At 40.2% G+C, this 26,943-nt stretch overlaps 2 protein-coding genes across 5 annotated transcripts; both read left to right on the top strand.

Annotated features, from left to right (window-relative positions):
* Positions 1 to 136: 136 nt before the first annotated feature.
* LOC114877967 (acidic phospholipase A2 PA4) lies at positions 137 to 7,885 on the top strand. Of its 4 annotated transcripts, XM_046286886.1 has the most exons (5): positions 1,240 to 1,415; positions 2,959 to 3,109; positions 4,262 to 4,516; positions 4,588 to 4,925; positions 5,511 to 7,885. In XM_046286886.1, the coding sequence occupies exons 3-5, from the start codon at positions 4,262 to 4,264 to the stop codon at positions 5,608 to 5,610; spliced, it is 693 nt and encodes a 230-aa protein (XP_046142842.1). In that variant the 5' UTR covers positions 1,240 to 1,415; positions 2,959 to 3,109; the 3' UTR covers positions 5,611 to 7,885. The 4 variants fall into 4 exon arrangements, with proteins under 4 accessions (XP_029047039.1, XP_046142842.1, XP_029047040.1 ...); XM_029191206.2 differs by lacking the exons at positions 1,240 to 1,415; positions 2,959 to 3,109 and adding an exon at positions 137 to 316; XM_029191207.2 differs by lacking the exon at positions 2,959 to 3,109.
* A 7,221-nt stretch (positions 7,886 to 15,106) lies between these two features.
* LOC114877971 lies at positions 15,107 to 26,895 on the top strand. Its single transcript, XM_029191212.2, has 7 exons — positions 15,107 to 15,310; positions 18,312 to 18,496; positions 19,229 to 19,467; positions 19,594 to 19,872; positions 24,351 to 24,693; positions 25,315 to 25,603; positions 25,833 to 26,895. The coding sequence occupies exons 1-7, from the start codon at positions 15,149 to 15,151 to the stop codon at positions 26,049 to 26,051; spliced, it is 1,716 nt and encodes a 571-aa protein (XP_029047045.1). The 5' UTR covers positions 15,107 to 15,148; the 3' UTR covers positions 26,052 to 26,895.
* Positions 26,896 to 26,943: the final 48 nt, after the last annotated feature.

Raw genomic sequence — 26,943 nt, 5'->3', positions numbered from 1 at the left:
AACTGTCAATTTATATACGTTATAAACATGCGGCGTATCACGTGATTCGGAATCTCCCCCGTGTAATCTGGACCAAGTAGATTCGTGTATCTATATACCTCACGGAATATTAGTAATCCTGACGAACCATTTCAACGATCAGTCTGATGGCAACCGTTGAGGAGTAAAGTAAATCTTTGTACCAACCAGAGGACATCTTACGAATTCCATAGAATCCCGATAAGGAGCCTTCGTTAGAGGAACTCGATCCTGCGGAGTTATAAGGATTCAAACGATCCCTCTCATTGGAAATTAAACGAGATCAGAATTTTTCATTGTACGTATATTGATTTGATATAGAATAGACGTATGTACCAATCAACCCTTCTGACACTTTCAATCTCCATTAAAAAGTCTTTTAAAAAAATGAATTTCCTAAATTACTTATTTCTAATTCTTCTTTGTCTCCATTTTATTAAAATTTCAATGTGTTCGCGTCGATCGATCCTGTGAAAAGATTCTGAAACCAAGAGTATCGCATACGAACGTGACCAGGAAACGATTGAATCCTCGGAACACGTATCGTTAATTTACGCGAAAGTCAAAGCTATAAATCTATCGTTACAACAATTTTCGTTTCAATTGTTTTATCCTAAAACGATCGAGCAACATGCTGGACACGTAGCTTCTATACATTATTCAAAATATATTTCCTTTAACGTGAACGTGCGACGAATCGATAGACATTTTCAAAATATTTTTCGTATTTCAACAACGGACTGCATTTTATTTTTACGATAGTCTGTACCTTTTAAAGTAATTAGATAATCACGCGACGAAACTAATTGTGTTTCTGCTATCCTATTCTATCTTTTCCACCCTACTTTTGTACTCAACTTCAATAGAATATTCCACTGGGCTTACAAGAATCCTTCAAAAATTTCACAGAATCATGAACAAGGGTTGCACAATGCACTAACTCAAAAATCATTCCCTTTGAACTCAGTTAAAAAAAAAATTTCCTCGGTAGTTTCCTTCAAAACTTTCACAAGATTAGAAAAGTAATATCTGTATGCAGGGATTGCACACTGCAACAGCTCAGAAACCACCCCTTTGGCAAATCATTCTAATCGAGCTATTTTCTGGCTAATTTCCTTCGGAAATATCAGAGGATCGGAGTGGTTGTAGTCACCTGATCAAGGGGTTGTTGCGCACTGCAGCAGCTCGAGTCGCGTTGCGGTTTCGGGGGTGCGCAGCTGGGGGTGGGAGTGTCGGTCGTGCAACCCCTCGTTCTCGCACACCTTTCCTCTTCTTTCAGTGAGTTCCGTGTTATTCCACCGGCTCGTACGTCTTCTCCGTCCAATCGAGCTTTCAACCCTTTGTTCGAGATCAACCCTCGGCTCTTGGAGTCCTCGTCGAAAACGGTGTATACTTCGGTACGATTTATTAGACGATCTTCTGCGATCACCGTCGGTGATACGTTGTGATTCACATGCTCGCCATCACACGTGTACGAGCTTTCCACAGGGTAATTGATCGATTTAGCGACGCGTGCAACCGCTTGCTATCGCAACGAGCGACGATTCTTCGGGAATTGCCCTTTTGACGTCAGTGCAAGTAATTCACTGATTTTCTCGTCGTTTCAATACTCATGAACACTTGAGTTTTTATTCTTATTCTAATAACTTGTTATGAATGGACTGTGATCATTATTACGGGTGTGCGTGAAGATTTTTAAACAGATGTTATCATTCAGTGTTGTTTTTACTATTGATAATTAATAAATTAGTAGTTTATTTGTAGGAAGGATAAAAATAATTAACCTTTCAGACAAATTACTTTTCTTCCTTTTCGCAATCGATCGTTAAAAGTTCATTTACCAATGACTTGCACTCTCGTGTACTAATTAGTCACTTGCTAATCAACGTTTCAACACTGTCAGAATTTCTAGAATCATCGTGTAAATCATTTCTCACTTTCGATAGTAGAGTTCCTCGAGAAGGGGTTGATTAAACGCGATGGATTGACCCTCAGAGATCCACGAAGGTGGGTCAAAGTTGTTGATCCGCCACGGTTATAGAGAGCACACAGGTTCAAGTGACAAGTTCGTCAACGAGGCCTGCTGACCCAGATTCACGGATATCTGGCTCAATTTCACCGAGCGTGGGGTGATTCGTGTGACGTTTGAAGGATCACCCGCCTCCCCAAACTGGGACGATCTAATCGGGCTAATCGAATTAAATCTCTATCGATTGGACGAGTTTTCCCGTTGAATAATCATCGATCTCATTGATTGGATTATCCAGCAGCGTTATTACCTGCGATTCTTCACCCCTCTTCGTTCCGATCAATTATCTTGCAGCTATTAATTACTCCTAGACGTTGAATATTCGTTGTCATGAATTTCGAATTATTTCAATGACTTCCGAATGAATTCATTATTTCTCGAATCTGCAAAAATTATTTCTTGTATTTTTCCATTCCACGATTCGCACAAGGTAATTGTCGAAAAAGATCCTCCATCGAATTCTTCATTAATTCACGAAGGTTACTTTTCGATTCATTGAAAATCATTTGGTAGCGGATAACGAGAGCCAGGGATTAGCAAGGACGTTCAACGATCTCGTATCGCTGCGCCTAGTCGGTGAAGCCGATGAAGCTGAGTCCGATTTCTTTCGCGATTTCGATGCGTCAGAGGGAAGGACAACCGGTAAGGAGCCTTCGACGTTTTGGTCTTTGTTCCTTATCTTCTTTGCGACCTTAACGTAATACCGTCCTTGGAGGAATCTTTGGTAACGATGGCTGAGAAAGGTGAAGCACCATCAGTCGTGTAACGTTCCTCGAAGTCACAGCTTCGAATTTCTTTGCTCCTGGATCGAGTATCGATGTTCATATCGATAGCTTTCTGATATAACATTTCTTTTCTTTTAAGTGCTGTGAAGTTCTCGGGGTTAAACGACGTTTGTATATTTTTTGCAGAATTTTCAGAAATTCATTTTTTAATAAAATCGAAGTATAATGCGTGCATCGAAGTGAAAAAGAATGTACAGAAAGGTGAAATGTTAATTTATCTTCTTTCATCCGTGCCGCAACATAGTCCTTGCAACGTGCTAATTTCGACGAATTAACAGTAAGTCCTTTTGCAATTTCCCGCTCGATCAATATTGAATTTCATTGTTTGCAAGATAAATATTACTCAAAGCAAACTGATTGCAACTTGTTGGCAATGCTATTTAAATGGCAAAATATTGCACAAGCCTAGGAACCTTGATTTCTGCCTCGAGAAAATAGAGAAACGCTCAATGTTGCTATCCTGATTAATAATTAATCGCGATGCAGCCTTGTGGATTAACCGAACGCAAAACAACTTCCTCGTTATTATTGTAATCGTGTCAATTCATATCAATACAAATCTGTATTTTATAAAATTTCAAATTATCCAAGTACTGGATCAAAATTTATCCAATTTGAGTAGAGTTCCAACGCGCCTAAGAAATCGAGTATCATTGAAAAATCAACTAAAACGATTCGGACCTAAAGAAACAAGTCGTTTATTATGTCAAGGATATTAAAAAAAAAGGTGACCGTTGATCATGAACGTCTGGCGAAGAAAAAGCCAAGGTAAATCTCCGATCACTGTGACTCGATCTGTTCACGAACCCGCCGACATTTAATCGATCTAACCCCCCAACTTGCTCGTTAAACCGACCGGAATTCCTGTTAGCTTCCAATCTGTTTGACCGTTTAACGAGGAACGATTAATGTTCGATTAAGAAAGAAAATGTCATGTAACGCAATCACTTTTCATTAAATTCGTGTCGTCATAACAGAGGATCACAATGACCCTCGTACACGAGGTCGCGTTGTCCGAAGTGTTTGCCAAGCTTTCAAGATTTTGGCTAACGAGTTTCTAACGCAAAGTCAACGTTAGTTTGTGAGATAAAATTGTTCGATAACCTTATAACTTGACAAGGAAGGACAAACAGGGGTGCTGTATCGTAAAGTAATAAAGAATTAGGAATGAGATTTTACTTTCAACGAGTGATGTCATCTGCGGCCTTCGTGGCAACGAACGCATTCAATAAGCACTAATCTACTGAACGAGTTCTCAAAAAAAGATTTAAGTTTCAAACAACAAAATTTGAATATCTATTATATAATATACTGTAAATAAAGGATAATGGAATTTTAAATAGCCATAACATGCCATCAAGTTCCATTTCCAAAAATCCTTATTCTAAATTCCAAAAAATTTCATTCTTTCTTATACCTTCTCTTACAGATGCTCGCCGTTGTTCTGCTACTAATACCAATCTTGTGGGGGGATGAAACCGAGGCCAGCGTTCTCGTGGCGGACAACACCATGTCCAGAATGGTGGAATTGAACGCAGTGCCTCCATTCTGTGCCTTGTATACCGATCGTGGGGTCATACAGAAGATGGTCCTAGGTGCTGATCCCAGGAAGGTGATGCAGGTGTCCAGTAAACTCGTCACTGACCTCGAGAAGACCTGCAAGGCCTCTTACGATAAAGGAAAAGTACGAATTCATTTCCCTAATTTTGCCTACCGAGTTTAAAAATAAAAAAAAGAGATACATTTTCTTGTTAGAATCAACCACCAGGAGGTGGTCTGATATATCCAGGAACCAAATGGTGTGGACCAGGTACCTTGGCCAAATCGTACGACGAGCTGGGTCAACACGCAGCAGAGGACGCATGTTGCAGAGAACACGACCATTGTCCATATGTCATATCACCGCAAGAATGCATCCATGGTATATGCAACAACTCACCGTTCACGCGATCCCATTGCGACTGCGACGCGAAGTTTCGTCGATGTCTGCAGAATCTTAACACGGAAGTCGCGAACACCCTGGGTGCCCTCTTCTACAACGTCATACAAGTGACTTGCTTCAAAGAACGACGTCCTTGCTCCCAATGGCAAAGGTAGGATTTTACCTGAAAAAGATTCTACGTTAGTTTGGATATAGGGTTCGTTCAACCTTTGGAAAACGAACAAGTCTTAAAAGGGTCATTAACGTTATAGTGGAATGATCAATTACACTAATGATGATAATACTTAAAGACGCTTTTAACGATTGCGTTATCGAATCTCCATAGCTGTCCCGTGTACTGGGAACATTCTTCGCGGTATGAGATCAACAAATCGCCTCAGGACTATTATACCCACAAGATTCTCTTCTTCAAGATGTTCCTGCAGGCGATGCGTGAGATTCTCAGAAAGAAAGAACAATTTCTTCGTGGCTACGCGTGAGAAGAAACACTTTTCCAATGTAATTTTGTTTGAAACTAGGGTCCATAGGGTGTTGGTGACGATGGTGGTGATGGTGCTTATGGGATCCGACTCATCCTCGATTCGTGCAAATGAAAAATTAATTAGATACGCTTGAAACTAATGTTTACTAATATTTTCAAATAACATGTACTAACATTTTTACCCCATAATCGGATGATTAGGGTTGCAAAACTTAACCATGATATCTCTATGGTGGTCTTCCCATTTGATTTCAGAAATGGCTATGCAGAATCTGAGTCGAACCGACTCTGCTCTCAATACAAATTCAGGCCCAGTGACAAGTACGTCCCGTTGATGCCGTTGAACATCAACTAGCTATTGCGAAAACGCAAGAAGAGCGGACCAGACAGTCTTTGAAAAAGTTGCCAGTTAACAGAGTTCCAATGAGCGAGATAATTGCACGCGAAGGCCATGTTCTTCGTGGACTGTCTTCGTTTAAGATTATGGTTCGTTCGAAACACGAAGAGCTTTTTAAACGTTACTAACAGCGTGAGCAGGTTATTTATAAAGCTTAATGAACGCAATGGAACCATCTGTAATTGCTCATTTTAATATTCTTTTATCATAGTAGAAAAAATAGCGATGGTTCGAGTATTCTATGAAAGTACTCTTTTGAGCTTTTATAAAAATTGAATTTTATCTTTATATCATTCTTAAGACAATCTTATCTGGACCGCTGATTTGTTGGAAATCTCCAAAAAAATGCGTGCAATTAAATAAAGTTACCAATGCTGCTCAATATTACTCTTTAACATATAGGCGACTTTAAATTATAGTGGTGTAGGTATTTAATCTTCTAATGATATTATATCGTTCGCATTGATTATAGATTTTAAAATAAGGCAATCTTTTTCTCTTCCGGCGAGCAAAGATGAACCAAAGATTAGGAAGGAAAAGAGAACGATGCTTAAAGATTGCAATTATACAAACTGCGACGAAAGAAGGTTTTACTGATATTACTAAAAGGAGGTTCGCGTTTCTTGCATATCATTGATAATGACATTCTTCCTATTCAATTATTACAAAAGTAGCACTAATGGAATCATCTCCAGTTTTCGTTTGCAAATTCCACCAATCTCGTATTTAAACTGAAATTAATGCCACTTTTGCAATGGTTTAATAGCTTAACAAAGTACCAACGAATTACAAAGGTTTACGACTTTCTATTTTCTTCGATAGCTCAGATATTTAAATATTTGCATTCTAATGTCGTTCTTAGATTTTAATGCAAATTAGATTAACTCACAGACGTTGTAATTTTATTGGAAAAACATTGCTCAAAGTATTGTAACATAGGACAAGGTGTATAATGTATCAAGAAATTTCAAGTTCAACTTACATGTACCTAATAATGCAACGTCTGCTTCTGAAACGAGTTCAAAGACCTATTATGCAAAATTATTCAAGATCATCGTAGGTAAACGTAACACGCGATGCTGCAACATCTAACGCAGATCTAATCAATTCTAAGATGAATTAATTCAACTTTCCAATTTATATAGAGGTATTTCGAAATCGTTTCACCATAACAGGTTGCTGAACTTAAGATGATGATAACCATGAAATACGTTTAACACCTTCGAAACTCTCATTAATGAAAAAAAAATTTTTTCAACATTCAATTAACGACCATCTTTTATGATTGATCGATTATTTTGAGCAGTGTTGAAGAAGAAAAATTGTGAAAAAAAATTACAACGACCTTGCACAATGTTTACCGTAATTGATATTATTCAGAAATAAGCTTGATGCAATTTTATGGTAATTATAAGAGACATGTACAAATGACCCGTCCGTTATTTCTGGTCCACGAATCGAAACGATTGATGTGGCCAGAAAAGAACCGGAAGTCGAGGACGTTCTTGAATTATCCGAAATTTTAGACGTCTCGAGAAGGTCAGCCGGGAAAGAGTGCAATTGATTGAATTTTATCGCACAACGATATCAGGAATACCTCAGTAGGATTTTATTTCCTGAAGACCTTCGATCTATTATAATTAATGATACGGTATAATCTTGAAAATTTGAATAAATTAGAAAAACGTGACTTTAGTTCTAGGAAAAGTTATAGTTGTAAGGTAAAGTTGTTCTATTAGTAGGATCCTTTGTTTAAATGGCACAATACTCTTTCCTTTAGTCCCATAAAGTATTATTACATGTAGAGAAATAGGGTTTAAATAATATATTATTTATTCTATTAGTGAGTTCTGTGGGTTTGGAACTGGTGTCTAGAGTTAGATAATAAATCAGATTTTCAAGATTGGGCTGTATAGAAAAGTGTGAAAGGAATGTATATTTCTATGTACACGAATCTAATTAATTTCTTATCACTAAGTATAATATTATAGCGTTCTATATTTTTAATGTTTGCATGAAACAATATCGCTTGTATTAAATGTATATTTGAATCTAATGTAGGATTTTACAGATTGTATTTATATTATTAAACGTAACGTTTATGGTGATTCTCAATTCTGGAGAGACAACTATTAATTTTGCACAATTTTCAATAAATATATTTATCTCGAATAGCTTTTAATCTTGTATAACACAAAAGAGCTTATATCAATAATAATATTAGAAAACACCATACTACTCTAAATTATTTAATGCAACAGGCTGAAAATATTGTTTAAATCTTGTTTTTCGATTCAATATCCGCGCGTATTTTTTAAATAATATTAGCAGCACCATCTGGAGGTGCGCGACAAAATTAGTCAAATCGAGAATCACGTTTCTTTTCAAAATAAGCAATTTCTGAACATTACTAATGCAATTATATAATTCTATGACCAGAGCTTAATCGAAATTATGCAATTACATTATATTTCAAGAGTTATATTCGAAAATTAATAAAATTGCTTCGAACAGATTATGAAATGCTATAGTCATCTACTGGTCAAAGCCCCGAACTAAATCTGATTGAATTTTAAGATTTTCGAATTTTACGACCTGTTATATTTAAAAAGACATTCTATATTGATAATATGTTTCATATAATGTATTAATAATATGCTTTACGAAGCCTTAAAGGGTTGTAAAAGTCAGATACTGAAAGAAAAAGAGCAAGATGTTTCATTGATTTTCCCGCCAACCACTAGATGACAGTAGTGTTACCATTTCTAAGACGCGCGTTAATATAAAATTTAGAGGAGGTTCAAAAATAAAGATTGCACAATGCTTTTAATATTATTAGAACTAATACTATTTTGCAAATCACATTAAAAAGGATACCTAATTATGATATTTTATGTGCTGAAAATTAAAATCAAATAGTAGCACAGCAACTTCTTACTACTGTTTGCAATTTAATTTGAACATTTCATGTACTACCGTCTTTTGATTTAATATCACGTTGTAATTGATAGTTTCTTCGTTATTTCTACTGACTTGAGAGGAGCATTAACGCAATGTCAGCGTGTTCGCTGCTCGCTTCCTCGAACCATGCAAGATTCTCGCGGGGGCATTAATGCTACGTTTGAACATTACGTCACTTCGCGAGACTTTCTACATCCTCTTCGCGAGTACTGTTATAAAAAATCTCCTCTCTCGACATTTAATCACGTGAAAGGAATGCCACGAGTCTAGCCGCGACCGAGCCGATACTCTTTCCATACTCTTTCGATCCCTCCTCGAACAGGAAAATAAACAATCTATTATCGCAAAACAGCACGTGCCATCTTATCAAATTGCATTTCAGGCCATTTTACTTTCTCGTTATTGATCTACCGTGACTGAAGTGACAGCGTATGTCCCTTCCTCTGTTTTCCCGCCTTTTTTCCAGGAACATGTACTCGTGACTAAGGGGAAGGATACGTTAAAAAGAATTATGCAAGCTTAGTTTCATCAGTTTCAGAGTGGGTATTCCCTGGAAGCCGTTAGTTTGATGGGATTGAACTTCCTTCGACGAGGGAACCTTGTTAACCCTTTCCATTTTGTATGAGAAAGATGGTCGTAAAAGTGATGAGACACCATGAGAACTGCAAACTCCTTACGGTGATAGAAACTGAACAATACTTTAGTATCATGCAACCAGTAACTTGGTTTTTAAGGAGTTTAGGTATTAAGACATTCACCTCCCTACTAGTGATTCCCTTATTCCCAATTCCCACTATAAGCTTAATTTAATCAAACGATTAAAAATAATCCTAAAAGTACATACAAAATGAATTTTGAATTTTTCCCTGTAAACCTCTGATGATTTCTATAGTTGAACGCTCGCGTCACAGATTACCGGAAACGATGGGTTAGGACAATTTCCGATGTAACGAGGATAACAGTACAAACAACAGGCTTCAATTTTGCGCGACTTAAGTGAATTGTCTCGTCGTTTCCGCGCGGACGAGCAACACTCGGAAATTGTTTTTCAGTCGTTCGTTGGAAGGATCCTCCCTTCTTCCGTCATTCGTTTTCGTTTTCTTCGTTGCACATCGATCCCGTTGGATTTCATCCAAGAAACGTGGCTCGACGCGTCGCGAAAAAAAGAGATTTTCTCAAGAATTTGTTCCATGAAAAAATGAAAAAAAAAAAAAAAAAAATTGGTATGTCATAACCGAATTGAAACACGAATCTTGTCAATGATATTTAATGCACCTGGTTAGCATTCGCGGAGGGGCTCGCCTCCGCGGATGGTCTCTTATATCGGGTGACCCGAATAAATAATACGAGCGGCGTTTTAGCTCCAATTTCTTTTCACCCGTTTTCATACTCGCGATTGGATACGGTCGATCGCGCGTGCAAACCGATACTCACCGATTGAGCAACTCGGCTGGCTAAAGGCCGCGGCTCTAATTGACTTGAGATTTTGCAAGTGTGGGCGAGTCCGCGATTTCGTTGCACATTTAAAATTATAACGTTTCATGTCGATCAACGTTGCATTTTGTTCATTATGAAAATAAAAAATTTCTATTTTTGGATGGGATAGAATAAGACGCACCAGTTGAGTCACTGGCCTCGAACATTATTAGAAAAATAATTGATCAATTGTGTAATAGGTCGAATTTGATAAATAAGTTACCTCACCTAGACCTAAGTGTGCAATCCGTCCTTGCGAATCGTCTCGCATATTAGCTGGCCTGAATATATAATAAAGATAAATAGCGGGGATCGGTTTTAGCGTCGCCTTTCATTTATATTCACTGATTGATTCTAATCCACGCGTAACGGATTAATGCAACGTAAAATTATGATGGATGCCAAGAAGTCCATTTATGTTTCTTCATTTCTCAAATACCATCACTTTTTTATCCTATAATATCCAGCTTTTATTCGATTATGGAACTAGATATCCATATCAAATTCTCAATATCATCAATTTCAAATATAAAAAAAGAAAAATAAAAAAAGTACATTATTTTCAAAGAAGAAACACGAGTCATTATTATCTGCCAATCTCGAACGACCATGAACGAAATTATCGTGTGACGCTGATGAATATGAATTCGTCCTTCGTGCGGTAAGAAATTGTAAAAGTGTCGATTGAGCTTTCTACGACTACATCATTTTTGTCCCACAACCACATAACGTTTATGGCATTTTATGAATTATGTATGACGTTATGTTGCGCGATCAGCCGATTAAATTGTTTTGCGTTAGACAGATCCGTACGACAGCCCACTGATTCATAGCTTCTTTTCCAGTTCCTCGTGCTTTCCTTGTTTCCACAAAACAAGTCCCCGTTAGAATTTCACATACTATATTTCTACACCAGTCGTTCTTATCGTATTATTCGATGCTTGAAAAATAGCATCTGTTACTATAATAATACAATAAGCCGAGGCGTGGACTCTTCGTCGATTAAATAATCGGATTACGAGACTGATAATGATGATATCATTATTCGAAGGCTCGGTGCATTCGCAATCACGAGTGCATCCATCTTTGCAGAATCGCCTACCTCGCTTCTCAATTAATAAGACCACACAGGTGGGGCCTTTCTTCGAGATGCTTGATTGCGCCATTAACGCACGAACTCGTCTTGATTTGCACGTTATCGTGTGCACGCAAACCCCTTCGGGGGTTCAAAACAGCAAGGATAATCGCGTATAACCGCGAGCTTGTAATTTAATTTTCTTCCTTGCTCGTCGAGGAATTTCCCCCTGGGATCTCGAGTGGTGCAGAGATAATCAACTCGAGACATTTTTAGAGACCTTAGGTATCATTTTCTACGATATACAAAAATAATTCATTAAAAAATTCGAATGACTATTTTCGTAGATCCGCTTCCATGATTCGCCTAGCTCCACCATTCGAAGGTTAAACTTGCATACCACCTCGATGCCATCATCCTAAGTCCTTTTGGTTGTGGCTCGACAATGGGCCGAAAGCAAATAAAATTACCAAGAATAGCATCCTCCGACAAACCCTTTGATCTCGAGGATCGTTCGTTAATCGGTACACCCTGTAGAGGCAGCTGGCATCGGGTTAAACGAGTCGAAGAGTATCTATATAAGAGCGTAGGTGGAAGGGGCACGATCCCTATTGGAGGCCCCGTGTATTGGGGGCCCGTTTCAAACTGGACAAAGAAGAAGCAACCAGTGGAATATAAGAGGGAGAGAGAAGACTATAATGGGCCGGAGATGGCGCTAGTCGTATACAAAGGAGGAATCGTTCGCCATGGGTCTGTTACTGGTATCAACGGTAGTGATGGGACCGACTCGATATTTATCTATTAATTTCAAAATCCTACAAAATAATTTAAATATAAAAAGAAGTACTCAACAATTCTTAAAAAATGATTAGAATCTGATTCTACAAAAATGGGCCTGATTTATCAAATGTACGCCCAAGTATAAACCGTACTACTTGATTTCATCTGAATATAGAAATCATCAAAGTGTCAAAACCAGCACGCAAACATTCAAAGGATGAAAGATAAAGAAGTTGACAAGTAATCAACAGTGGGCCTCACGTTGTTTCCATCGCTAATCAATGGGGCCTCTTTCTACCTGCTTGGTCTTAACCTGCCGTGTCTTGCAGGGGCAATGCGCAGCGAAGAGACTAAAACGTCCCAGAGTAGGGGAGTCGAGGGAGTGAAGAAGGGTAGGGAGAGAAGACAGAGAAAGACAGAAAGGAGAAGGGGTCTGTTCCTCCACCACCGTAACCACCTCCCGTTCATTGCTTCTCTTTCTCTTTGGGTCTGGTTAGTCTTTGTCTGGTAAAGTGCCACGGGGACTAAAATTCAGGACAGAAAACCGTCTTGTCTGGTTAGTCGTGGAGGCTGGTGGCGGTGAACGCGTTGCCAGTGATCGGGAGTCGATCTGCGGAAGGTGTGGCGGTTCGTCCGAAAGAGAGAGGAGAAAGAAGATCGGGGCCCGTCGAAACGGGCATTCGAGAGGGGCAAAGGACAGACATAACCTCGACTCGAGTCGACCGTCTTGCCTGTCTTTCTCTTTCTCTTTCGCTCACTCTCTCTCTCGTCCGCGTTTCACTCGAACTCTTCGTAGAGGATCTCCACCGTGGAGTCAGTATCCCGTGATGGTTAGGTACGCGCGAAACCACTCGCGTCGCGTCGTTGACGAGTGAATCCTCCTTCAAGTGACGCTACTGCATGTTGGTTCCTTTTTTTTTTTCTCTACTCGTATTTTCCCCGTGGTACCGAATTCCAAAGGAACCATTTCTCGTCGGGTTCGTTTCAATCGAGCAGCGATCGTGGAAAAGTGCATCGGACTGCGAGCAGCTGTCAGATCGAGCTAGCTCCCTCGTTTCGTCGATGGTGTGCAACATTCTCGTGTATACACACACGTAATATAGACGCGCATGCTGCAACAACCACGGTACGTGGGTCGTACCTATCGTTACAACTTGTTCCTCTGCTCTTCACCGAAACTCGACTGTCTGACTACCGAAGAGAGTCCGTTCACTTAACACCGCCGGTTGCTTAATTCTTGGGGAAAAGCGCCGCGAGCTCTCAGCATCCACGGATTCATCCGCTGCCGGTTAGTTCATTTCGTATCTTTTTCTCTTGCTTCTTTTCTACTCTTCGCATCAACCCCAGTAATGATAATTCAAGTGTACTTGGGGTACCCTGGGTCATTTGCTTGAAATTAATGTAACACGAAGGTACCAATATCGAAAGAATGCAATTTAGAGCAATTTTGAATGTTTATGGGTATTGTACTTTAAGGAAATGATGATCTTTGATAATGATCAACCCTAGAAATTGAATTCTAATAAATGTTCAAATTTGTTTGTAAATTACTTAAGCCCATCGCTAATTGTGACACGTGTTTTAACCAGAATACAAAATATAGATTAACCGCAAACGATACGATTATTTGAATTCGCAGATTGAGTAATCGATTGTACAAGGAGCCAGGCGAAATCGAAGAAATTTAAATTAAACCGCTTCCGGCGAACCGATGAAAGCGGCAGATTTGAAAGTTACGATTCTCATATTCGCGCGTTTAATCGAAACGCGTTCGAGTAATCGCGTTTCTGTAACGTAACTCTCATTCATCGAGCCAGTTTTCAAAATCTGATTAGCAACTCGGTTAATGAATAAAAAAACTTTCGCGTACTATTTCGAATAATCCAAACTCGTCGCGATTAAATTTTCAATCCCGTTGCATTAAAAAAGAACGAAGGTAATTAATTGAGCACAGAAATGAAGAGATCGGTTGATTAGAGATCGCGTACGCGATGCTATGCTATTTAAGACAAGTGAATACGATTTATTATTAAAAGGAACATAAGTCTTGTCGTAAACGGTACCGTGTCCGCGGGGTAAAGCGAACCTATTGCATATTTACGGCTACACGCGAACGTATAAGATTTCGAAACGCGTGTAATGCATAAATAAAGGGAACAAACTTATATCGTAACAGGCAGACGTATCGTATACTATTTCGCATGCTTTCAGCACGAACCGAGTAATACCTATTGACTGACTTGAATTCGAACGATCACGAAGAAAAAAAAAGAAACAAGAGTTCATGCTTTGTACACGTTAGAGACGCGTGTTCAAGAACCGTAAAAATTCAAGAATAAAATACATTTTTCATGAAAATTAATCGAATCACAAGGGAGTTCGTTCACGCTCAGACGGCAGAAGGAAGAGTTCAAGGATAAATGAATTTTTTTTTTCATTAACAAAATAATACTTTATCCTTTTCACTGCACCGTTTCGTAGATCTATATTACGGTTGACTTAATAAATTATCCAATTAATTAATAGTTGATTAGTCTACGAATTCCTTTCAGATAATTGCATTAAATTGCGATTTGAAAAAAAAGAAGAATAAAAAAGCAATTTAATAATCGTTTCGTGGGGGATCGACATTGATCTTAACCCGATTCGTTCCGGTTCCTGGGATATTTTCGCTTTAGATACGGTATCGGGGCGATTGCAGATCGGTGGGAACCGATTGCTCGCTAGACGGTTAACGTAGAAACGGGTTTAAGCGTGAAAGTAATTGAGGAAGCGGATGAACAGACAAGCTGGTTCGTATTCCTCGCGATGCAGAAACGGTTGTATGCTTGCCTCCTGGAAAATTGGCGTCTTTTTTTCTTTTTTGCTCGCTTCAAATGTTATGGCCACTTGTTTGAAATAAAAAGATTCTAATCTAAACTAGATTCGAAACTGGCTCTAACGTATACGCTTATTAAAAGTAAGAAGAATTTCAATCGTTCTAACAGTGTTTAATATTTATAACACTTAGACGGAGCGTTCATTTCGAACACTGGAAAATGATTATCAATCATCGAGTAACCATCTTGCGTTACTTTCTTCGTTACAAATTACTTTTGACCGAGAGACTGCAAAAGATTGAAGCCGTTCCATATTGAAAGGGTGGAACGATTCGAAGAAAACGCTAACTCATCGTGTATCTTTTATTTCGCCATACAGTGAGTGATGGCCCTGCGTCTGAGGAGCAGCAAGGATGTCAAGAAGAGCTCGTACTACGTTTGGTACCTGGGCGCGAGGGAGGCCAAGGGGGTGGACGCGATGCCCGGTGCCATAGCTTACCTGCTCGAACGAGAACGGCTTCAAGAACCTTTCAAGGTCACGCTACAGGTGAGCACCACCACCGTTCGAAAGATCCGGTTTCGCGGTGTGGCCGAAAATATCGCGAAATATGAAATCAACCCTGTAACCCCTATATCAATTTTTGAAATTTTCATTTTCTCATGTACTTTGTATTCCGAGAATGTTAGAAGCGATAAAAAAAATATCTGAACGTTAAGGGGTTAATTATCCGGTAAAGAAAAGAGAGACGCTTCTTTTACACATGCCAGTGAAAGCAGTTTGCAGGTCAAATAAAAATCACCAATTTACGACCTCAGCCTACATACCAAGATCGCAGTCCTCGAACTGCTCGCTACTATAATCAGCTTCCTTAAGAACGCTCGTATTTTTCCCGGAGATCCTCTCCGAAAGAGGAAACCTGGGGGGTTGGACCTCGAATTAACGTTTCGACGATCGTTTCGCAATTGCCAGCAGCTGTAAAGCAACGCGTAAAATTCGCGATATGCTAATGAGAAGATCGTTAAGGTGATGGCTAAATTTAACGGGGATTCTTGTTTTCCAAACTTGACCACATTGGAATTTCTCCTTTTTGTAGGAGGGTGGAAGAAGATTCCATTGGAACGGATTGGGTCGTTATTTGTATTTTTAGATCTCTGTTGTTTTTAATAAAAAAAGAAATTGGAATTCTTTTCTTTTTTTGGAGGGGTGGAAAAAGACTACTTTGAAATGGACTATGTTTATTACCGATCGTTATTTATATTTTTAGGTTTGCCTTTAGTTTAGGAAAAGTGTGGCTCTTAAGAGGACTTGTTTTTATTTTACTTTTTTTATAGAGATACTCGAGGAATCGAAATCTTTTTTGGAGAGTGGCTCAGTATGATAACAAAGATATTTTTAGATATTTGAAATGTCGAAATGAAAGTTTGAAAAGTTTGACACGAATGATAGGTTGTAGAGTCGGATGTGGTCGTTTAAAATTCGCTTCGTGTTGGTACTAGGAAAGTTTCGTTTCCCCCTAGAAACCTAGATTTTGTTGTTACGAAAACGTGCCACGAGCGATCATTGCATCAGAAAGTTAGAAAATCGTTCTTGGAACGATATCAAACCGATTCCTTTCTAGTTTTTGATGAATTAGAATAATGTTTCAAGAACTTAATCATTGAAGATCACTTCCTTGATTTAATTATTATGAATACAAATTTGCTTGAATGCATCAAAGCATCGATGAATAAAATAATTGATCATTTAAAGATCCACCAGAAATTCTTGAACCTTTCAATGTTCATGGTACAATTTATGTTTGATACACGAATAAACTCCACGATGGTGCTTAGTTAATTAGATAAGTGCAATAACTGATTCGTTGACCCGAATCTTAAAGAAACGAGTACGCCGCTAATACATCCGGTGTTGTTCGATATGGGAAAGAGAAAATAAACGGATGACACCGAAATTGTCCCGCGACCGTTAACCTGGCATGTTGCTCGACATTCCCGTTGCATGTCAATCGAAATTTGCAAACAGGGTTGTTTCGCATCGATGTAAAACGCCGATTTATCATGTCAATTTGTGGCGAACAAATCGCCAGCACGTTCGAGACCGTCATCATTGATTGATGATCTTGCGCATGGTAATTGCGCTGGAGATACGAACTCTGCTGTTCGATAATTAGATTTTATATCAGCTGAAATGAAATTTCTGCACGATGATCGACAGTTTTGGAGCAGCTACTTTGTTAGTTCTTTAAATTACAACTCCATCCCTTTAAAATGAAAAAGAATTAATAATTATTAATTATGTATGACACTGAAGTTACGACATGAAATTTAATGTCATGACGTGAAGATTAATTTTTAAGGTAACAAAATTCAGTGTCATGGTATTAAATCTTATGATTCACTGTCGCGTGAAAACGTACCCTAAGGACGAGCGAGCATCGAAGCTTTATCGTATGGAAAACAAAGGTGCCGTTATCGTGGCGTCGAATCTTAATGGACTCTGATTCCACCTGCACACACGTATGGGTGTACGTACGTTCAGTCGACGAATGAATTCGCCGTGGGCGCGTACACGCGTTTTTCAGAAAAAAAAAGTCGTGAAGTTGTTACGAAATCTGCCGCATGGTCCGCCTAATTGTTGTGTAAGTGTAATTGCACGGTTGCGAGAGATCGCTCGCCTTGAGAATATTTCAGCGAGCCGAATTTTCGCGACAGCCTTAATGAACAGTCTCGTCGGGACGAAAATTACTGCTCATTTTCTGCGGTCGATTTCGTTTTCAACCGCAGATCTTATAATATTGTTCGTCCATCTGGGTAGAATGCACAAGGATTTTGCAATTTTCTTGCAAATCCAAGGATCGTTGTCTGATTGAAATTTCCTTCGACGCCGGGATAGTTGACATTGTAATTTTAATCAATTTAGTTCATGCTTTTCTTCTTTGGTTCATCAAAGTATTACACCTTCACATTATCTTAGAGTATTGAGAATCGACCCACGCCAAAAATCGCTGAATTACTCATCAAATTCGTAATGAATTCTCATGGCCATTAATGAAACGATGCGAAGATAATTACATTGCCGAGGGCAAGTATGTAGCAATTATCGACGTTTCTACACGCACGTCATTTCTAAATTTGCGATCGTAAAAATAGAGAAAGTACCATTTTTGTAGTATCTTGTTCACTTTCATCGTTCCCTTCTCATTATTTGCTTTCCAAAAGAAAATTATACTTTTCACGGAGCATTGTCTTCGGGGAAAGCCTTTTCTTTTCAATGATAAGGTGGTTCGTTTTATTGAAGGTTGTCAATCGACGTTCGTTCGTTTCGATTAATTATTTTCCCGTTCGGGTTTAGTAAATTTCAAGCGACATTAACGCTTATTGAATCACATTTCAATGAAGCAACGAGGCGAGCGAAGTGGCACGAACGGTCGATTTGCATTTTAGCACGCAACACTGTCGCATTTTCGTAACCGTGTGTATACGTTATAATTAACCCGAGTTAATTAGAGAACAGGCAGCTGATCATGGTTACCTTACGACTGTGTTAGGTGAGCAGTAAGGGACTGAAGATTATACAAACGGTTCATCCAGGCGGCTCGACGAGGTCAGCTGTGAAGCATTTGGTACCAGGACACGCTGTGCTTGCGGCGGTGCAACGGGAGGATGTCGTTGCGGCCACTCTTCTGCTTCCAAATCCGGCCACCAACAATCCCGTCCACGTGCACGTGTACAGGTTACTAGAAATCCGTGTTACAACATTATTACTATACATTAGACCTGAGCAAAATTACACAGTGAAATCTGAAATACTTAACTGTGCAAGTAAACTCATTCATTTCTTGAAGCCTCATTATAAAATTGACTCGTTGATTGGTTCGTTAGCCGCACGAAACCTTTTCGACGTGTTCGAAACATACGCTAAGCGTAATATAAATTTGCGATATAAACGAGGCACGAAGAGAAGAAGGCACGCACTCGAGTCGTTAATGAACTGCTTCCCTGGATTCTAACGGGTCGCTAATAACGTTCATAAGTCAACGTTCACGCATGCTAATCCCATTGGCGTGCGATGTTCGTTGCAACGCATCGGTGCCGCGAGAACAGCCTTGCCATTGAAAACAAAATCGTTCCTAGTATTTCCATCCATCGTCGTTTGAACACGCGTGAGAAGCTCGTTTGTGTTCTTTTTTTTTTCAATCAGTCCGCGATTTTCCATCGCGCAATCAGGCACACGGGATTATACAACGTGGCCATTCAATTCATGAATCGGCGGTTTCGATCAGAACCAGGTAAATGGTTCACCGTGGCCGTATTTCTTTCCTCATTCGGTTCACGGGAAATAATAAATGATAAATTATGGTGGATTCGTGAGATCCTGTGAAGCTTTTATGTTGCAGTATCGAAGTGCTTCAATCTTGATATTTCAAATTATCGATAAAGTTTCTCTGATTCTTCTGTCTTTCAGATGTGATTCCGTCGAAACAGCCGAATTGTTGGGCGGTCAGTTGAAGGCACTCGCCTCGCACACCGATAATTTGGCCAGGGTCACCTCGTTGGAAGGTAGAGTGCGCAGTAATTTGGGCAGCGATGGCCGAAGTACCAGGGAATCGGAGTCGTCTGAAGGCAGTGGTGAGCTCAGACACGATCCGGTTCAAACTACCACGATATACGAGTCCTTGGCTGCAGAGTTGCGGGCTAAATTGGGTAAATATTTCCCTACGGAATACAAAATGTTACAAATTTCAGTATGGAGTATTACGAGAGTAAGGAAAAGTATAATAATTTAAGAAGAAGTAGGACAGATGCAAGATATACTTGCTTTTTATACAGGCAGAGGAAATTCAGGGGACAATGACGTGGGTCCTATACTACTGCCTCCGCGGGATTATGATACCGTGCACAGACATCGTGGTAATCTGGCTGGCATCGAATTCAGACGATGCCTGAATCAAACGATCGTAGGTGGTAGTACGACGATTGACAGAGGCGGCACGAGGAGTGCTGCCAGCAGTGGAATAGGCTCGGACAGTGCTGCTACGCCCCCGCCTTATCAGAGTCATCATCCTTTGGGCCCGAGACCATCCAGACCTTCTAGAGATTCCTCCTCCGGTGAGTGGATTATTCTTCACTTTGGTTTTGCATGTTGTATGATCTTGTTTTTTTATTTGCATGAAAGGAACTGGAAGTTTGAGGTTGGAGGATGTTTGATAATGTTGGAGATGTTAGGATTTTTGTTAGAAAAGGATGGGGTGGAGATTTGGGGAAGAAAATTAGAAGTTTGATGAGGTGCATGGTGCAATTGCAAGTTTGAACATATTTTATAAATTTTGGATGGCGTTTTTTGAAGATAAAAAGATTTTTCGGAGATAAGCTGAGACTAAAATATTCTTAAGAACTGAGCTTAAAATGACTTTGATATATGAACACACATAAATTTCAACTTTCAACTTCGGGATAATGTTCGAAGGAGTTGTACATAATGATGATTTGGAAATATATTTGAATTGCATGTTCCGACAAAATACCCCGTCGAGAATGATGTCACACGCGTCGCCGACTGTGAATTCCGTAACGAAACACCGTACCGCGTTAAATACCACCAACTGTCGATGAATTACGACACCTCGCCGTTGTGCGTGTAACATTGCAGCGATTTGATAGTCATGCTGAGCAAGTGTGAAATTTGTTGTGAATGAAAAGCGCCGGTGAGTACGGTGTTCACCGTGACTGCGGTGCAAACGACATACCGTTGTTTAACACTTCCAATCGATATTATAATTTTCATCTTATTTCTGCTTCAGATCTTGAAAATTCTTAACTTACATTTTGACACATGCTCGTTTAAAATAATGTCATCCTCTTGCGTTATAAGGATTTCTCGATTCTGTTACGATGGGATGTTGCAAGGGAGAATTGTCGCGGGCGATTGTCGGCTAATTGCCAAGTGGAAAGCGTCGTTTTCCAAGGAAATTAGGCGATCCGTTGGAACGGATCATTACGTCGGTCGAGGAGGCGATTGCACCGGCTGATGCTGCACGAAAGTGAAAGTCCCAGGCTGCTTCTTTTCCTGGTCCCACTCAGGAAACGATCCTGCATCCCGTAATGATTCTCCCTGACATAGCAGATGAAGCGTGGAACGTTGCGTTTCCGCGAAAGAAATTTATCGCGTTGCCTTCGGCGTCGCTTATAATTTCTCAGCCGAATAAATTACGGGTTGCAATTGCTGACGTAACGTCTATTTTGTGACAAAGACGAACGGTAATTAGCCGACGGATAGAAATGACTATCTTCAATTTTTGAGGATCGATTTCAACAGGTCGTAGTTTATACACCAACACCGTAATGTTTGCAATATCAAGAATTGAGTAAAAGAGAAAGAAGAGACTCTCTTTTCGTCACACACGTACGTGTTTCATTTCCAAAATGGTAACTTTCTCCAAGTGGAACCATGACGAACGATTCGATCGTCAGAATTCGTCGGTGATACGGAATTCGTCGAGCAATGATCGAAGTGAAAGCAGACGCGAGCGAATTCGTTATTAGACCGACGACCACGCGTTTGCATTGAACGCGAGCCAGCCACGCGGAGAAAGAAAAATCGAAGAGCTTCGGAACGAGGAGGACGGCGACGAAGGAACGAAGATTTTTCGTAGCTCGTCTGAGAAACTGTGTTACGGGGTCGCCATCCGCCCGGTTTTCTACGAGCTCAGATAAGATTCGAGGCGGAACACACGCGGCCACCTGTTCGCCCGGTAGAAAGCGTCCAAATTTTTGTCGTGCGCCCGCTGTTTCGAAGTTTCCAGCGAGTTATTTTCGATTTCACGTTCCATCGTTCTCTTCTGCCCTCGGGCCATACAAAATTCCAGCAATTTCATTTCATTATCCAACACCTAATTCTAAACTGAAACTCTATCGCTAACGTACAGCTCGATATGAAGAAAAATATAACGTAACCGTTATGTCGAGTCGAAAATCTGCGGAAGATTAATAACGGATCCTATCTAAAAAAATGCTCCTCAGTGAAAAGTAGCTTTAGTCGGTCAGTAGCACGTTCGTCTAGAAAATATCTTCGTCAGATGAAAAATCATGTGTATGTTCGCGTTCGAGTCGTAAATCTGCTGAACGATTCTCGGTTTATTTGAGATTTAATTGCCTTGGACAAAGAAACAGTCGTTCGATCCCCGTATCCGCGGATGTGCATAGGAAAGCAAATGCATCTTTGAGGCTAATGACATCCATCTGGCTAATCGTGTTTTAACGCTTAGTTTAAAATTCTTTGACATACATAGCTGAGATGTTTTTACTGTTTCCAAATATCTCAGATATCTCCAGGTATTTTCCAACTCATTAACACTGATGCCTATCGTACGCTATATTATTTGGTCGTATCACTTGCTCTATGTATTAGCGATAGAAAAATGATCCGAATGTTGCCAGTCAGTGCACACGGGTAAACGATACCAAACTGGTGATGGTCAATCTGTATGTATGTACCTGTAGGCTGGTACCTGTTGCTGACACGACGTCCTAACGGTATTCTTTCCACTGTAACAGGTGTCCAATACAATCTCTCGTGCACGTAGTTAACACGAAGAAGCCAGGGTCTCTGGCCGATGCGAGATACGAGTGAATACCATTTGACTCTTCTTTTTTTTACCTCTTCTCGAAATTTATTCGTTTATACGGTATATGGGTCAGTCGTCCGTTAAAAACGTGTTTCTCGAGAGGAAAGCACGTAGAGGGAAGACGCGGGCTGACTTTGAAGTTTCGATCCATTGATGCTATTGGTCTTTGTCCGTTTTTTTCAACTCTTTTAAACGAAAGTGTGCACCTAATTATTTAGTACTTCAGATTATCTATAAGATAAGAATCTTCAAATTGACACAAGTAAAACCAGATAAAGACAGTCACAGATACGAATAAGAATTTCAAAGAGCGGAAATAATCTATAATGATGCGAATAGTTTAGGTGACCTACAAACATCATTCTCGATTATCATGAATGAATACACTTGGAGTAGGTAAATGCTAGATCCTCAATTTTCAAGAATTTCAAGTTCGCGTTATCCTAAAAATAAATTATTAAGATGATATTAAAATACGATATTTGTTGAAACGATAGAACCAAAGTCCAGAAAAATAGCGAAGGAATAAGGTTGCATAAAAAGGACGTAAAGCGAGTCGATATCTCGTATGCCGATCACGACCCCCCGTAACAACGAGGAGAAAACGTTGGTAAGCGTTCGCTGACGGGGTCGTCGTCTTCTCCTGTAAAATCGCGGGCTCTGGACGTTATATCATTCGTCTTTTACGGGCCAGGAAGAACCCGTTTTGCAACAGGTGTCTCGGGGACACGGCACGATCACGATTTCCACGTTCGTGTCTCCATATAAGCGCCGCTTCTCTCGGCTCGGTTGATCGTCGCGCGAGTCGCGATCTCTGGCACACTTTGCTCCGCTCACGATTTGCCTGTGTATCGATACATACCGCGTACAAGCTAACCCACGAGCTTCCCAGATTCCGAAAGGCGATTAGCTCGATGACGATTAATTTATCGCCACGTTGAATAGCCGCTTTTACACGGACGTGATACCACGTTCTCGTTGGCTTCTGCCACCATCCATGCTGAACCGACTTGTGCGTTTGAAAGTTGTTATGTTTATACGACTAACCCTTTACTTGGAGATCACGCACGTGTACATGTACGTGATGAGAAATATTTTATTAAGAGCTTGGAAATTTTTGCCTTTTGTCAACTTGCTTCTCGCATTATGATCCCTGAAGGTACTTAGGCCCTTAGCTCCTGAACTTAATTCACCCAAGTTGAGACTTGCAACATATATTAATCCATTCTCAAAGGTATCTAGACCGTAACATTACGATGATATTAAGAAGATCCCAGGCTCTTTGCCTTTTAACTTTTACCGAGACCGGCATTTCGTCGCTCCAGCAATGCTCGAGCGTTGCGCAAACCCGTTGGAAAGGTGTATTTCCATAGGGGAGTGCTCTCCGTTCGTCCAGTATAATAATCACGATCTCGACGATGACCAAAGACGACGATACGTTGATACGTTGAAGGGAATTATGCGAAGGTGTTGATGAATTCGCGTACAAATCGACCTCGTGGGAGGTCACGTTGAATTAAGTTCCGCATTCTCGGCCCACAGCCCGAGGCAGCCGGTGCCTCCTCGCGCCTCTTTCAACCTCCTCTCACTCTCCTGGCAGCTTCGTCTTTTCCAGCTTCTTTTTAAACTTCTGTGACCTCTTCAAGGGGATACCAGAGTATTCTGGCAGCTGGTATCCCTCGTGACAGGTTGCCTGATAAAAGAGAAACCATGCCTTTTACCTTGGACTTTCTTGATTCTTTCTTCTCGACCGACTCGATGACTTTGAGCTGAATCCTGTGGACTGGTTTGATCCACGCTGTTTCGTTCTATTCAGACAAACTACTCGTAACGTGAGAAATAATAGAGACATCGAAAGTGCACGGAGAAACTGTCAAGACTTTCTTTTAAATCCATGTTACAAACTAATCAATTATTTTTTAATTGATTCGTACTCAGCGATGACTGAAATTCATTTTTCAGATGACGACTGGGGAGCACCGGCAGAGGAGAACGATTATCTCCCTGAATCAGAGACAACAGGAACAAGTTTAACGCTACCGAGATTACCGAGAAGTCCTGAGAGATTACCTGTTCAGGTGAACAGAGGTATATCTCCGAGTTGCAACAGAAGTCGCCGAGCGGCAGAATTTAGACAAAGATCACCGAGCCCTCAATACCAGCCCAGAATGAGCCCTGGGGAGGTGACCAGCCCCAGGGAGAGATTCCAGGATGCCAAGGAGATGTTCAGAGCAATGGAGAGAGAGGCAATCGCCAGGCCTGTCCTTTCCAGGCAGAGAGATGTTGAAAGTCATCCTGCGCACAGGTACAATGCAAACATTTTTCTTTCATCTTTTCCGCTCTCAGCGGGGAAATAATTTCCGAATCGAATGGCTGCTAGACACTTTTCCTCGATTCGTTTCGAATCAACTTTCAATGCCATAAGTTAAGTGTCGACCTTAACTAGTTCCTCGTAGCTGTTTTCTAATCCCAAGGAATTTATAATCGATTCGTCGATTCAATTTCTCTCGACCAGAAAGACTAGTTTTAAAAGGCCGAGAATTATCCGCGTGTTTTTCTCCGTTTTACGTTCGTTTTGGGCCAGCAATCACCGGTGTCAATCTCAGGTAAAAGCTGTCTAACCACCTACGAAGTAACTCGAGCATTCTGAAGGGTCCGCTGTTGTGCACCGATGTCAGAGAGAACCTTGTAAATTTCTCATTCAGAAAGCGAGACTGACACGTTCTCAAGTTTAACGCGTTTCAGATATTAAAACAATCAGAGTGTTATATCGTGACAGTGATACTCTGCAATTAAATTTCAAAATTAACTCTTTCTTTTACTAAATGAAATCGAATTATAAAGATATTTGTTGTTACGAAATCATTCGAATACAGTTAAATACAAATGATCTGATTTTATTCGATATCGTTTCTCGATGCGACAGGATCGAGTCGTCCAGGCACATTCACGAGGATCAACCGGCTCGTCAGCATCCAGCGAGCATCAGTTCAACGACTGCCCATGAACACCTGATCAGACGAAATCATTCGGAAGTATCGGAACGGGAGAACGATATTTCTTACAGAGCTCGACCACGGCCCCGAACCCATCATTATGCGATGGAACGCCCACCAGAACAAGAGGTCTCGAGGCCTCGGCCAAGAAGCTTGTACGAAAACCCAACGGTTGGAAGAGATTTCCGAGATCAAAGGAACGTCGCTGATCCGAGAGAAGTAAGGGTCATTGATTCTCCAACCTGTTGTTCGAGCATTTTGCTTCGAGAAACCTGTTCGAATCGGCTTTGTTCCCTGGAATTTTCGTGACAGTCTTTGAATTTTCTACGATACCGTGTTCTCTCTATTCGAGTTCAAATCACCTTTCCATCTTTCAAAGAACCACCTTTCTTCTTTAGAATTTCGTATCAAATTCTAAGTTTTAAGGATCTTGGATTTTTCTCAACAGGTTCGGGACTTCCGAGACCGCGCACACGTGAGAGAAATACGCGAGAAGATACGCGCCAGGGCGACGACTTATCAGGAATTGTCGGAACACGAAAGATACCCAGGACTCGATCGCGACAGTGCCAGACCTCCTCTGGAAATCGTACCCACGCCGAGCAGATACCGGCACAGCTACGCGGAACCGCCCAGACTCGGCCTGGCCGCTTTACATCCTTATTGAGCCATCGGCTCGTTGTTAACTAATAAATTATTTAATTAATCGACGTATCGTTATCGTGTCGTAGGAAGTTTGAAACATCGTCTTCGAGGAATGCGACCGATTAAAAGGTCAACGATTGGTTATTATTAAAAAATAGTTATTATTTTTATAAGAACTTCTCAAGTATTTTACTTAGATTTTAATGAGACTTCCTAGGTCAAAATATAAATTCTGGTTTAGGAAGTTTCACTCCTATGTGGTCTTAAAGAGGCCTCTAATTAGACTTTGAAATCTGAAGAGGATTCTTCTTGGCAGAAGAGATTTTTTCATTCCTATTTTATAATACTCAAACCTCTAGCTGAGTGTTCAATAATAAATGTTTAAAACGAGTTTTTGATAAACACCGTGGATAAAGACACTAGAAATTAAGGTTCCCAGTGAGCAGTGATAAAAATGAATTTCTTTTGTTAAAATTAATGTATTAATTAGATCACTGATTGCTCCAAATTTAGATGCAATTCTTAAGGGACCTTATGAAACATATTTTTTCAAATAATATTCAATATTGTACGAGTACCATGTGTTATTTCCAAGGTTTTCGTTTGACAAAGAACGAAAGGGTATCCTTGAAAATTCAAGGAGGATTGTAGATTTTTGCGTACGTCGATGTCGTCGGCCCTGACCAGTCCAAGACGAATAAAGATTGAACATTTATTATTCTTGTATTTACGAAGCTGCATTTTGTTGCATCGTGGACCAAGATCCTCGAGTCGAGGATCTATTTGTTGACTATTTGATCGCGACTCCGAGCATTATATTGTTATCCGCGTCGGACTCCAGACTAACGATAATGATAGGAATAATAACAGCAATAACACTGACAATAATAGTAACAATAATAACGGTTAATAAC

Source organism: Osmia bicornis, chromosome 8 (assembly GCF_907164935.1).
Source record: "Osmia bicornis bicornis chromosome 8, iOsmBic2.1, whole genome shotgun sequence".
NCBI classification, from domain to species: domain Eukaryota; kingdom Metazoa; phylum Arthropoda; class Insecta; order Hymenoptera; family Megachilidae; genus Osmia; species Osmia bicornis.
This window is presented reverse-complemented; position numbering and strand designations above follow the sequence as displayed.